At 35.6% G+C, this 14,779-nt stretch overlaps 1 protein-coding gene across 2 annotated transcripts in view; it reads right to left on the bottom strand.

Moving 5' to 3' along the window:
- Positions 1 to 14,779, bottom strand: part of LOC121322695 (glycerol-3-phosphate dehydrogenase, mitochondrial-like) — a 42,375-nt gene that overhangs the window by 18,126 nt on the left and 9,470 nt on the right. For both annotated transcript variants that reach the window (XM_041262901.1, XM_041262902.1), the window contains 4 exons: positions 8,161 to 8,332; positions 6,404 to 6,528; positions 4,774 to 4,871; positions 3,718 to 3,881 (listed from right to left, as the gene is read on the bottom strand). In XM_041262901.1, coding sequence (XP_041118835.1) covers positions 3,718 to 3,881; positions 4,774 to 4,871; positions 6,404 to 6,528; positions 8,161 to 8,332 — 559 coding nt within the window. The remainder of the gene's footprint in view (positions 1 to 3,717; positions 3,882 to 4,773; positions 4,872 to 6,403; positions 6,529 to 8,160; positions 8,333 to 14,779) is intronic.

Raw genomic sequence — 14,779 nt, 5'->3', positions numbered from 1 at the left:
TTGTAATATAAACACACAACATATTAATTTTATCAATCAAAAATCAAAGATCACACTCAGGGACCGTTATGAAAGATGCAAATGTTGTTATTTTTCTTTTACTTTCAAATTGTGTTCTATGCTTGGTATTTGTCACAAGTAACGTTGTGACAGAGAGAGCCCTGTAGCTGGTTCCTGCACAAATGTGTGCAGCTTATGGCGACTGCACCACAATGCTACACAGACAGGTGTTGTATTAACATTGAGGAGGAGAGCATCCAATCCATGGAGAGAACTACTACACAAAACCCTTCCACGCCAAGATGGTGCTTGTGAAGGCATTGCTCAGCCGAGGCCATGTGAAAAGGCCGACTCCGGAAGCCCAGAAGTAGGTCAGTTTAGGGAATATTCATCCCAAATAGTGTAGAGAGGATTTGCACTCCTTTTAGTGGGACTAGAGCCTGCCTTGTGTGGTAACTTTTATTTTTAGCTTTGTTTTGTTGTGTTTTGTTTTGTTTTCTGTATTTTACGTGACACGAAGACTGCCACTGCTGGTACCCTAGTGTCAGAACTTGTGTTAATTAAATCTGCACGCCTGTGCAGAGTGTCAACACCCAATACTGCTTCAGTACTGTTCAGTGATGACCCACATACATAACTAACCCCTTCTCTCTTGTATAAGTTATTGGTTACTTTTGTATGGAAGGCCTATGCAGCCAAAGTAACTGGTCTTTAGATCGAACCAACTACATTTCTCGGGGGGGGGAGGTGGGGTTCCCCACTGATGATGAAGGTGATAACGAGGCTTGGGAACCCTCTGATATAAAAAATAGAGAATTCTGGCGAACACATACATTTTGGATGGAAGGAATACCTAACAAAATAGCCTTCTGTGATCAAATTGATAAACTAAATAGTTATCAGTCCAGAACTATTACTCCCCGTGGGAAACTCTCTCTGAAAAGGCGGACATACGTACACCCAGACTAATATGTGGATGTCAAAGATGCAGAACTTGGCTACCACAAATAGAACCAAAACCATGTCCTGCATGTACCCGTATGGTAGAGCATTGTAAGATCATGCTTGTGTGTGTCCCCAGTGATCCACAGGGATTATCATTTTCCCATTTAAATGTTAAAATAGACAATGTAAGGAGAACCGAATGTTTTAGAGAAAACCTCATATATCCTTATCTTAGAAACGAGGGAGTAGCTTGACACCCAAAAGTACCATATTACTTCAATTTGGCGCCGCTCTTGAATTAAAGACTCTCTTGTATTGATGCCGCAGTCATATATCAGCTTTATAATAGAGTCCATCCACAAACAAAAGCCACTATCAATAAAGAAACATTAAGGTATTTTTTTCTCCCCCTACTAAAAAAAAACACACACAGTAAACAAATAAATGTGCAACACTGACTATGTACATGTAACGCCCCCGAAGAGACAGGAGCCTCAATCTAGCATGTAAATTACAAAATAATGTACACACACATAGTAATTTTATGGTAGTATAGTTCTGAAAGAAAATACAAGATAAACTACATACAGAACAGCAGTCCTTCTGAGTTCTTATAGGTGGTTTTGTTGTTTTGTTTTCAGTTCAATTGCAATTCCAGTACTCAATCCCCTACAAATAAAAACAATGTGCTTACTATCTAAGAAAAGATTTAGTTTCGGTTTCTCTTTCCGAGAAATTACAAACAAGCAAGTTACAGTGAGAAAAAAATAACAGAGCAGGATATATTGCAGTTTTTATGGAAATCACTGATATTCTGAGGTAATTTTGGGTGCAGAAAAACAGCTATGTCACAGTCTTGGATTTAACTGCCACACCAGCATTGTCTTTAACAACCAATACACACTCATGATTTGCTGGTACAGTACTCTCCTGACCTTCCAACTCCCACCTAATAAGCTCTTGGCTACTGTCACCAATAAATGTACTGTAGTCAAAGTAGGTTAGTCACACACGCTGCTACATACAGGTAGACTACCGTATTACAGAAAGTAAGCAACCATGACACTTCTAAAAGTTCATAAATCATGTAATAAAATATTGCAGCATTTGAAAATCGTAGTATTATTAATAAAGGCCGCCCTCGTATAACGGCCGCCCTCTTAAGCGCCGCGGCGCTAAATTGAAGTAATATGGTATAGTGGCAGGAAATGGCGTTGTGGTGACGTCAGGCCAGAAGGCGGAACAAAAACACAGAGGTAGGTACTGCAGTTTAAAAAGACGCGGTGTGCGCTGTTTATTAAAGAACCCACAAAAACAAAAAATATTTAAACAAAAGAAACACTGCTCACAGAGCACAAAAATAAAAGGTTTAAACAAAAATAAATCACAAACACAAAATATAAATATAGGTCAGGCTGGACGATCGCCTTCACTGTTCCTATATCTGCTGTTTTTAAATTAATCTCTCCTCTCGCTCTCCCATTCTCCACTTTTGAAGACACCCACCCAGAGTGCAGAGAGCTGCAGGTATTTATGCAGGTGACCATCCCCCGATTAGCAATAAATTAATCACTTAATTAATTCGGGAGATGGCCACCTTCTGCACAAGTTTTAATTAATATGGATGGGCTTCCCATCCACGCTGCAAAACAAAATATACAAAAAAACAATAACAAAACACACTGCGCTTCGCAGTCATATATAAATACAATAAATAAATACAAAAACAACAACCACGGCTTTCACCATCATAAATAAATAACAAATCATAATACAAACACAAAATACAGTACAGGGGCGGAGGGGAAAACCCTGTTCTAAAATAAATACTGAACAGGGCTGTTGGTATATTATTAGAGATAAAGGCGGTCTAACAACCAGATGTTTAGGTTTAATTAAGCCTTTTGATGCACAAAGGGAGAAAAAAAGTTATTTAAATATGGGTGTAAAATTATCAGCCAAGCTTGGTAACAGACCTCTCTGTGAAGCTGACTGCTGGTGTTGTATTCAGAGCCTATGGTTTGGATGAATGTCCTTTCTTTGTTTTATATTTTAAGACATGCTTCTCTGTGGAAGGTAAGGTAACCTTAAATTTATATCTCACCTCTATTGAAGCATGAAGCTATAGGGTAGTATTATTATTAGCTTTATTAGTGTAAATTGGTGCCTTAGACTGCCTGAGGTACGTAATGTAACTATATTGCTTTATATATTATTAATGCTGTTACTCTTCAAAGACACCAGACTGCCTGGACTGTCTATGAGCTCGGATTCAAAGTAGATCTATGATCACTTGATCCATGTAAGCGTTAATAAACCAAAGGAGTAAATACATACACTGTTTCATTAAATTTCGATTAACTAAGTCTGTGTGATTATTCTTGATTAACTGTTGTCTGGGTATGTGAAAATCTGTAAGCGAGTACACGAACACCGCACTATAGGAGTATACGATCGACTTATCTGCCTTCCCTGATTCTATTAGAGAATTAAAGAAGTGCATGAATGTGACAGATGATTTTATATGTACACAAGTTACAATTTTTGAAGAATTTAGATGAATATGTAATTCACTGGTTGATTTCTAATATGTTATTTATAGTAACCTAACCCAACCCAATACTGGCATCTTAATTATTATACATTTTAGGAATTACAGAAAGAGACATCACTTTTTTTTTTCTTCTTTGCAACAGTAAAGCAGGTCAGGTAAACAGAGACTGTTTAAAAATACCATTAATGCAAATAGAATAGCAGAAAGAGATAACTTACCATCATAATAGACAATAGCTCCAACAAGCTTGTCTTTCTTTAGCATGGGGAAAAGTTCAAGGGCTTTTGCTTTACTGAGGACATAGCTACTCTTCAAACACTGACCTCCTGCCACAAGATCATACATCTTTATACCAGCCCAGTAGTATGGTAACTGCCACCACCTATAAAATATACAGGATGCAATGACTTTACCAGCTAAAACTGTTTTAACACTCTATAGATTTAAATATTTTATTTTATTTTAATACAACAGGTACAGTGGCTCCAGTGTCGCTGAACAGGTATTTCCCCTTTTCGGAGCACACGTTCTTGCTGAAGGCCACCAACTTAGACCGGCCAATTTATTACATTTATAAAAATTAAAAAAAAAAAACTCTTATTTTTACCAAAAATCTAGGCTCTGGGGAAGGCTGGCATAAGTGGATTTGGCCATGGGACATTAATTTACAAACAATATGTTAATAAATGCTCCCATAATAAGTACTAGTAGTTGTAAGATGAATAGTTTCTAAACATTCCGGCAAAGATAAGTGATATAAAATATGCAAAATTACTTATTTTAAAATAAGTTCATAAGTTCATAATTTAATTGGTATAAATCTAGCAATAAAATACAAACAACAGCATTTTTAACTGCCTCTTCTTGCAACTTACCACAGGATTACATTTTAAATATGGTGCTGACATAATCTTAAAAAGTACAAAATAACAAAAAAAAAACAATGATTCCGTGTTCAATTATTTAATAACACAGTAGAACTTCATAGAGCACACAATAGTAGTTACCAGTCAGTTTTGTAAAAAAATTCTTTGGTACTTTTTAAAAGCCACTATAAGGATAACAGCCCCATTACTAAAATGGAATCCTAGGGTGAGCTGCTTCTTGATAGATTCATTCAGTTAAAATAGTTGTATTTCTCTTTTTCTTTGCACTATAGTGCCAAATGTGTCAATCTTCATACAATTTGCTACATACTGTGTATTTTACCAAATAAATATGAGATCTAAGGTTTCATGATTTACCACTTATAAATACTGTAAGCGTATCCTTACTTGTAAACAGGAAGCATGATGGGTAACGGTGCTGACAAATGAGGAGCTATATCCAGAAGATTAGAACGTTCATGAAGGGCTTCTTTTACCATCACGTACTGACAAAAAAAAAAAAAAAAACAGTAACTTTAGCTTCAACACCAAGGAAAGCAGACGATTTTATTTTTAATTAAAGAAACAGTCTGTATAAGAGACAGCCGTTTTTTTTTTTTTTTTTTTTTAATTCCTCAAATTAAACATAAAGGCCCACAATGCTGCTATTCACTTTGCAAGTTTTAAAGATACTGTAGAATTTTTAGATTTGGGCATATATTAAGACAGTCAAATGCAAAACACAAGCAAAACTACACTGAAGGCTAGGCTGACATGGAAATTACTTCTGTTATTTGTTCTGATTTACATCAGATTTCATTTTTCTGACAGCAGCTATTTTTAAAGCAGACACAAAGGCTTGGCAATTGAGATATTTCTTGCACTTGCTAACTTAGTTTAATCTAGCCCAACCATGGAAAATTATCTAGAGTGCAAAACAAAGTTATTTTCCAAGTGCAGAAACTGATTTGTGATTTGCATTTAATATATGTATATTTTAGCATTTCGCTAAAATATTTTTCTCTTTTAAAATAAATGAAGGTGATACCATTTTTTGTTTACATTACAGTTGTTTACATGTTTTGTTTACCTGGCTTCCTCTACATCATGCAAGGCATTTTTTTTATATGATCATTTATCTCAAACATATTGTCCTTGTGTACTATACAATGCAATCAAATATGACTTCTGACACCTCTGCCTTATACAGCTTCACAAAACAACCATTTACTTTGCATTATGTTTTCAGACAGTAGCTGTACAAAACATATTTATTACAAATCTGCTGAATTTGCAGAAGTTGTAAATCATGTAATCACACTAATTGGTTCTCTCAAAATCTAACCCTGAAGACCCATGCATCTTTATACTGGCAGGAATTTGATACATGAACTAATGAGATTCTTATAAAAACTTGAAACATGCTCTAAATTATATCATTTTATTTGTAACCTTAATGACTTCTGAAATCAGAAGGAAAGGAGTCTAATGTTCTAATGTTCTATTTTTTACATACATATACTGTTCTTCAACCACTGTAGATCTGACACCTCTCAAAACAGCAAAAAAAAAAACCCATTATTTTCTACATCCATTAGCATAACATTATTTTATCTGAATACTTTCTTGTCTTTCAGGATAAAGTTTTTAAAATATTTAACATATTTTAAATAATGTAGTACTCTTTATAAAATACATGTCTTCTACAGCTTCTGAAATTAAACATAACTAGTAAACAACCAATTACTACACAAATAAAAAATATGATGTAAAAATCTTGCAGTTGGATGTGTGTATTTTAAAAAACAAATATAAATCGTAATGACATATCTGAGTCTTTACCTTACCCTTGATGATTAAGTACACTGCAGTATTTGCAATTCTGGATTATTTTGGTAATGCTATAGTATAAAGCACTAGAGTTGGGAAAAATGAAGACTAAAAATGAATGAAAAATGAATGCAAAATGAAATAAAAACAATATGGATCGGGAATTTAAATGATAACTGTCAACTATGCAGAAAAATGAACCATTTACCTGTTCATAATCTAATTTCATAATGGCTTTCTGTAGATATCTTACTCCTCCATGAATGAGTTTGGTACTCCTGCTGCTTGTACCTGATGAGAAATCATCTCGCTCCACCAGGGCTGTTTTAAGATCTAATTGGAACCAAAACAAACCAAAAAAATCAAGAAAAGTCTACAAAGTGACTTGAGACCAGAGTATTCGAGACAACTACAGTCAGCACTCAGATATCCATTACCTAGATACACGTCAGTCGCGTTTTACCGGCCTTGTATTAAGAATAAAATCAATCCCCATTATATATATATATATATATATATATATATATATATATATATATATATATATATATATATACACACACACACACACACACACACACACATAAATCCATCTAGATATTCTAGGGTGTGTGAACTATGCATCAGCTGCAGAGTCACTTATAAGAACGTCTCACCCGAAAGATGGAGCACAAGCCTGTTTCTTTAACCACTGGACCACACAGTCTCCTATATATTAAATATAACAAAATCTAATATGTATAAATACAATAAAATCTTATTACAGGTGCATCATTTTGTACAATTGGAAATCCTTTTTCAGTGGCTGATGTTATTGTTAACCTTCTTCAACACTGAGACAGCTGCCAATTCACTCAGCTACCCTTCTGCTATTAGAAGCAGCACGGGTCCCCTGATATATTATATACCAAAAATCCCAAATTTTGAAAAAAAAAGGATTAGAATTAGTGGGAGAGGGGATCTAACTCCCTACTACTGCCCCATTAGACAGTTGAACTGGATAAAAGATAAAGGTTAAAGAAACCCCTAACCAGTACCATAGATAATTGATTTATAATGTTTTAGCAGCAGCAGTAAGAAGCACACGTTGGGGAATAAGAGTGTCGTCTCTCAGATCCAGTGACTCTGCTCCACTTCGTTGTTCTTTTCATTCACCACATCCTTGAAACAAACTACTTCCCCTAAGATTGCTTCTTTCAACTGCTTCCGAGATACAGACCCAAAGGGAGAAGTTTAGAAGCCATTTCAATACAATGATGCAAGGTTATGTAACACCAAACATGGTAAACATTAGTTAAGAGAGTGTAAAGGTACTGGAACATGAAATGCAAAACAATAATCCTAAATAAATTTAGTTGACACTAAGAAAAAAAAAAAAAACACAAGTAAAATAAAAGGCTTGCTAACAAAAAAACCAAAACACTATTTACTATCTGATAAAAGCATATAATACAACATAAGCTGTATCAAAATTAAAAATAAATGTGGCTTTAAATCCCTATGTATTTGCATGACATCTACAGCTGCCCAGTCAAAAACTAATCTGAGGCATATCCTGGAGCTATAACAGCTTGGTCATCCCTGGACAGGGAGATTTTGGAAGTTCGCCTGAGGTATCAGCAGCATTGGAGACATTCGTTAAGTTACCCTGACTGAAAGGAGATCCAGTGTTTGAGAAAGTCATGGGGCACTCATGTTTAAAAATGCAAAACTGTTCTGCATGCAATGAAATATTCTTTCCTGGGTACTACCAAGATGACCATATCTAACCAGATCACTAGATCCAATCCAGTTGAGGCATTACAGGATTATCTTAGGAAAGTCAAACCACATTTATTTTTTGTCACATGTATTTTTAGACAGAAGATATAAAAAAAAAAAAAAAAAAAAAACACACAGTTACTGGTGTTATGGTATTAACAGTAAATAGTTCCTAGAATGCATACTGGAAAATACTTTGCTTACTTCTTGTGACCGCGTCCAAGGCACAACCTGAGCCTGTTGCCCCGCCTCCAACAACAAGCACATCAAATTCCTTTGTATTCTGAAGAACACACAGCTGAGATTCTCTTGAAGGAAGCTCATCGTGATTAAGTAATTTTGTTGGTTCTGCAGCGTCCACAAACATATGCTGTGTCTATACAACAAAAGCAAAAAAGCCATTTCTTTGATCTATTATAAAATAACTGATGAACTGTACATATTCATAAATCTATGAAATACACTGGATTTGTGTTGATCTGATTGTTGTAAGTATTATGTAAGTATTTGAAAGTTATAAATTCAAATACATATTTTTTTGGAAATTTTAAAACACCCTTAATGACAACAACAACAAAAAAAAAGTATAATAATAACAATGCATAAAATAAAACACTCATACCACATTCCCATGAACCACAGAACCCGGGTATGTGCTCGAGTTGCCCCCCCACACCTCTGTTTCCATGTTTTTAAATTACTCAAGCTGGCTCCCAACTCAGACGGGAGCCCAAATTATCTAGTCCGATTTCACTCCTTGGGCTGGCCTGAATTCGGGCTGGGAGGAAATTACATCACTAAATGTCAATCTAAAATGTTGTAGTGGGTGGGAACATACCTAGGACATTTTGGCTGGTATTAACGTCGGTGGATTTGCTACTTTGGGGGATTTTTACTGTTTTTGATTTGCCGTTTTTCATTTAGCACGGTCACAAAGAAAAATGCAACACATTTGGCTGTTACTTAATCAAACCCTTGTAAAAAAACAAAGCAAAACAAAAACACAAAAATGTTTAACATAAAAAAGAACAGTCCTACGACAGTGACAGGTGCAGTTTACAGTATATAGATGTGTATACACTGCATGAAACAAATGAGAAAGAATATCTAGATGGATTTATCTTTTAAATCACTGACAATTTGTCTGCAATACCATCTGCAGCGAATGACCTTTAACTCGCAAGTATTTCCTACCCAACTCACGTGATAACTCGGGTAACTCGGAAAACCATGGAAACGCCTCCTTTTTCCACAACTCGAGTTCTGGGACAATTCTGGCCAATTCAGGCGCACTCGAGTTGGCTGTCCGTGGAAATAAGCTAATATTGGTATATTATAGCTATGTACAAAGATACATTTATTAAGACTAGCTAATTATTTCCCACTTAATCTTAATATAAATGTACATACCTTCATACTAATTAGTTTTGTATCTAGCTGTATTAGCACCACACTGTCAAATCAGGGCAATGTGTGCATTTTGATTAAGTGACCCTTAAAAAGGTGGACTGAGTTACGGAAATATTCAATAAAAAGTTTGCTGTATAAGAGTTTTAGTAATGATTAAACATCGTATTCATTCTGTATTTAGCATTCATTCTAAATGATTACATCAATCTTCTTCATGTTCATGCTCCATTAGACTTGCAAATCTGTGAATGAACCTAGACATTTGCAATTTAGACTGTAACAGCAAACAAGATCTAATAATTAGTGTCTATTCCTAAAGATGTGCATGTTTAAACACCACAGACAATTAACAACCAGGTTATCCTGTAATCATGCAAAATATATGAGTGACGCTGAATTGCATGCAAATTATTTTTCTGGGCAGAAAACTTTTCTTTCATGGTTTGTATGTATAAACACTGTTTAAAAGCAAACGGTATTAAATATAACAATATCTGTAGTTTGACATTTTTCCATATATCTGAAAAACTGGTTTTCCAATTGTGATGTAACTTGGTAAAATATCTGGGGATTTATGGGAGTGTACATATTTCCATTTGCAGGTCATACTGCATTTCTGTATTTATCTAGAAAACCATCAACTTGTGATGTAACTTGGTATTAACAGTATTTATCCTACATTATTGAGAGCATCAGATTGTGGGCACATATGGAGGTGTCTCCCTCTGTATGCCCATCGGTCAGTATGTCTAATGCATATTCAATTATTAATTTTAAGGAAATCAGAAGCACTAGTGAAATTATTATTCCAGTCATTACATTGGTTATAATAACACAACAAATACAGGTATCAGACATCAACATTTTTTTCAAAGCGATATCTTTATCTTACTTTAGGCTTCAGCAAGAGGACCCAGAAAATCCTGGAACGCTACAACAATCTCTAAGGAAGTGGGTGTCAATGACGAAAGCACTATGAGCCGCATTCTGAGGTTTTTTTTACATGTAAAAGTGCCTTTTTTTTGCCATTCCCCCCTAAAATTTTGGACCCCCCCCCCCCCATTGGCTGCAGCATAGGGGGGAAATCCCCACAGCACACAAAAATGAAATTCAAGACCTGCTATTGCAAAAACTTTGCAATGTCAAACTCAACAACTTTCAACTGTGAATCTGTAGATTCTACCATTCTGTTTAAACATAAACCTGGATACTCTGTTTTAATGCAACAATCAATCAATCTATAAACAACTGATGTCTGCCAAGCTTATCATCCTAAACTTTGGACTAGTAAGTGACCTATAAGGCTTCAAGGTATATAACTTCCTGGAAAAAGGACTGTACCACCTCCATTGTAGAGCATCTAACATCAGGTGTTGCTTCTTTGTAAATTAATGGTGGAAGCAGGTATAAAAGTTTGAGCCACAGCTGATACAGACCAATGTGACCCCATTTCTCAAAGCAGAAAGACATCTTTGAATGAGGTGTGATAGTTGGATGCCATATTAGTGGGACGAGCAACAGGGAGACCAGCGTAAAACAAAAACAACCATGGGGATTACTGAGCTGTGTGAATAATGAACACAAAATCTGCTCAGGATATTCTACTACCTCAATGGCTTTCAAGTGTCATCCACACTAAATGTGGTCACAAAAATACTAAATGTGTATGGATGGGTAGAGGTACAACACTTTTCCATAATGCTGTATGACCCAACATTTTCAGGGAAAGCGGTATTTTTATTTAGTTATATTACTGTTTCTTTTACAGTTATCAGACATAACCATAGTTCACAATAACATACATACACAAGCAACTGAAACATTTTTGCATCGGGTTGTTTAACATGAAACAAATGAAACATTTTGTATTCACATTACAGACACTGCAATAACTGGTAGTGAATATAGTAGCTAAATTATTTCAGGTAGTATTCATGAAAAAACACCGCAGAACCCTGCAGCAATTTAATGAATTACAAACATGCTTATAAAATTGGATTCATATTGTTTTTTCATGCCTAATATGTAAGCATATTAACATTATTACAGTAACAAAAGCAGCTGTCCACAGTAATGCTAATTTATGCTGGTCTAAAATAAATAAATAAATAAATTCTAATTAATTAATAATCAACAACCGCATTGCCACAGCAACTGCATCCTAGAATGCTATTATTTATAGATTCCCTGGGGTTACTTTCAAATAACGCTCCTACAGAGGCAGGCACGTTTTATTAATGTAGGAAACACGAGCTTTTACAAGCCTTGAACTAAAGCTAGAAATAGGGAACCCCACTGCAATCCCTGTGTTGTTTTTCTTCCATTTGATTTATATCTTAAAATATACCCTACTCAGTTTTTTTAGAATACATTTTTACCAGTCTGTGCTCAGGAGACACACTACCATTACACAGAACCTACAGTAGGTCTTTGGTTTCTTTAAAAAAAAAAAAAAAAAACAGATTTACAAATTATGAAATGTAGGTATAGCCAATCTCTACAGTTTTCGGTTTTGTTTTTAACCATAAATCTTATATGGCTCCAAGACTGGGTTACAGTTCAGCCAATATATTATTTGAGTTTTTTTTTTCTTTTACTGTATGTCTTCAAACTATATTCAATTAATAAGCTTTGGTATTAAAGAAGATAACTTGTAATTACTCCAGCTTACCAAACCAGTTATCCAGTCCACGCTGTAACAGGGGTTGCCTTCAGACTGAATCCCTTTGGGAGATGGATTTATTGAAGGCTGAAACATTAGCCTATGACAGAGTTGACACTGGTATGCCCTTTTTCCATATATAGTGCAAGTGTAAGTTGCACTATAGCAAACTTTTTCAGTCATTTGAAAAGTAAAAATATCACTGGTTCTAAAAATCTTGCTAGGCAATCATTACCCTCATGCACACTGAGATACACTTTGCTAATTATGGATATTTATGGAAAACACAAAGGTTTTGAAAAAAAAAAAAAACATTCAGCAATTTTTAAATACAGTTTAATTATTGTCCTTCAAAAAGTCTTTTTTCATAAAAAAAAAACAAAAACAAAAACAAAAAAAAAAACATTTTAAATTCTATTGAGCCCCTGGTAATGGCAGGGCAAGGATATTCAAATCCATTGCTATCTGGATAAACTGAAAAGCTATTCGGGCAATGGGGCAATTAGTAAATCAGTGTTAAAACAGTATTGGCCCCCAGTTCCAAGCACAGCAGAGAGCAGTAACATACTGTTTGGCAACATAACTACAGTACATAATTTAACAAAAATGTTACTTACACATTTACAGCTTTATAAATTGGGTAATGAAGTATTGAGGCAATGTCAAGTAGCTACAAGCGTCACAGACCCATGGATATATAGATACACACACACACACACACACACACACAGGGTTCTCCCCAGGCCTTTTCTGCTGGGCGAGATGCCTGGCGAAGTGACTGTCTCTGCCCGGCTGAAAAAAACAGATCTGTCCATTTTGCAGATGCTACTGTGCCTTTAACAAAAAGGACTGATTGCGCTTCTAGCAGACTAGATAGATCACTTGCGCATCGCTGGGTGAAAAAAAATCTTGGAACCACATGACAGCTGTGCTACGTCTTGACACAAAATTTTTCCAGGCAGACTCGAAGGGGCGGGTTTTCTGTATTTAGCACTTCGAGAGGATAAAACGTTAAAAATGAACCGAATAAAAAAAAAAAAAAACGATTATTTTCAAAGCAAAAATAGTGACAATGAATGTAGGGTTTTCAAAATAAGCCGGCGATCGGCGCAGTCCACCACCTAATACTATATTTGCGCCAGCTACTTTATTAAAAAATATTATGATTATTTTTTGGTATTATCATTCATTCAATTTTTTATCGTATTATTGTACTGTAACGTGATATATAGTACATAGTAGCTATACACATACCCCCCCCCCCACCACCACACACCTTTTGTGATATCGTAAAACTATGTACTGAGGTGCTTGTGAGAGATATTGTAGGTTCATGTACAGAGGATGTACGCCTTTAAGAAGAAAGGCGTGATGGGATATCAGCTGAACACTTGTCAGCTGACATACAAATGCTTGAGTGCAGAGGTGCTGGATTATTACACTCTGGTTTAATGCAACAGTTATGATGGTGACCAAATGTGTGTGAGTACTACTGTTGTGTTAAATGTTTAAAATCAACAGTTGTATTAAAAAGAACAGCGAAAAACAAAAACAGGCGTGCGTTAACAAAATGCCATGAAAAGTTAGTATAAATAAAACAATTTAAATAATGCAATAAACTCAATAATTAAGCTAAAAGGAAGTGAAAAGGTTACCTTTTTTTTGAAAACTCCAATAAACCTACGTTATCTTTCCCCAGTCGTATCGTAGAATGCCTAAATAAGCACAGCAATTTACCATAATAAAAAACAGTAATGAAAAAGAAAATGTAGAACATAAAAAAGAGAAACCGGAAATAGTCAACAAAAGACAACACATTATGCAAATTATTTTGTCGCATTAAATATTTAAGGTAAGGCAAGTTTATTTTTCCGTTAAAAGTGCTCCCGGCTATAATGTTCTGCCGACCGGCTGTATAGAATTCCTGGGGAGAACCCTGACATACATATATACTGATGCACAATGCAAACGCAACAGTCTAAGGGCTCTATTCTCATGACATGAGTTAAATCCCAAATGCAGTGATTAAAGTCAATCGCGTCTGCCCCACACGGAGTGGCTTCTCCAAAAGTGTGAATTTTGATTAAATTAAAAAAACAGTGGCGCGCTGACAGCGCTCAGCCAATCAATGCTGAAGAGGATGGGGAATCTGCTATCCAATCAGAGCCAGGCAATGATCCCTTTAAGAGACAGAACGTGCTCGCGTAACCGCAAGGCTCCGATTTTGTAGAAGTGGCGAGCATGTCGAGCGGCGGTAGCACAGAGCAAGTCAGGCCAGCAAGTGGTAGGTCACTTACCGAGAGAATACGTAAACCATGCTTCACGACACAGGAGATTGCTATATTAACAAAAGAGGCACGTAGGACAATAATTTATTATTTATAATGATTATACAGAGGTACATTATTTCATGGCATTGACATTACTACATGTAAAGTGTAAAATACTTACTAACCTCCCCAACCTGTTTACCAGTAGCAGCAGCAGATTCAATTGCTAGTTTTCTAGCGGGACATGAAATCACGTTCCCTCTGAGCTTGTAATGTAGTAGAGTTTCAATATAACCATAATGTATTTCCGAGTGAATTGGTTTGGAACAGTGATTAAACATAGTTTGAAAGGTAACATTTGAGCTCCTTTAATCAGAGATTTAAGCCCTAGTTGGACAGACATACACATACAGATGCAGAAGTGGTGCTCCTGTTATGCTGCTGGCCATACACTGTACATAAATATTTTCACTTGTAATAA

This window comes from Polyodon spathula, chromosome 11 (assembly GCF_017654505.1).
Source record: "Polyodon spathula isolate WHYD16114869_AA chromosome 11, ASM1765450v1, whole genome shotgun sequence".
Lineage (NCBI taxonomy): Eukaryota > Metazoa > Chordata > Actinopteri > Acipenseriformes > Polyodontidae > Polyodon > Polyodon spathula.
This window is presented reverse-complemented; position numbering and strand designations above follow the sequence as displayed.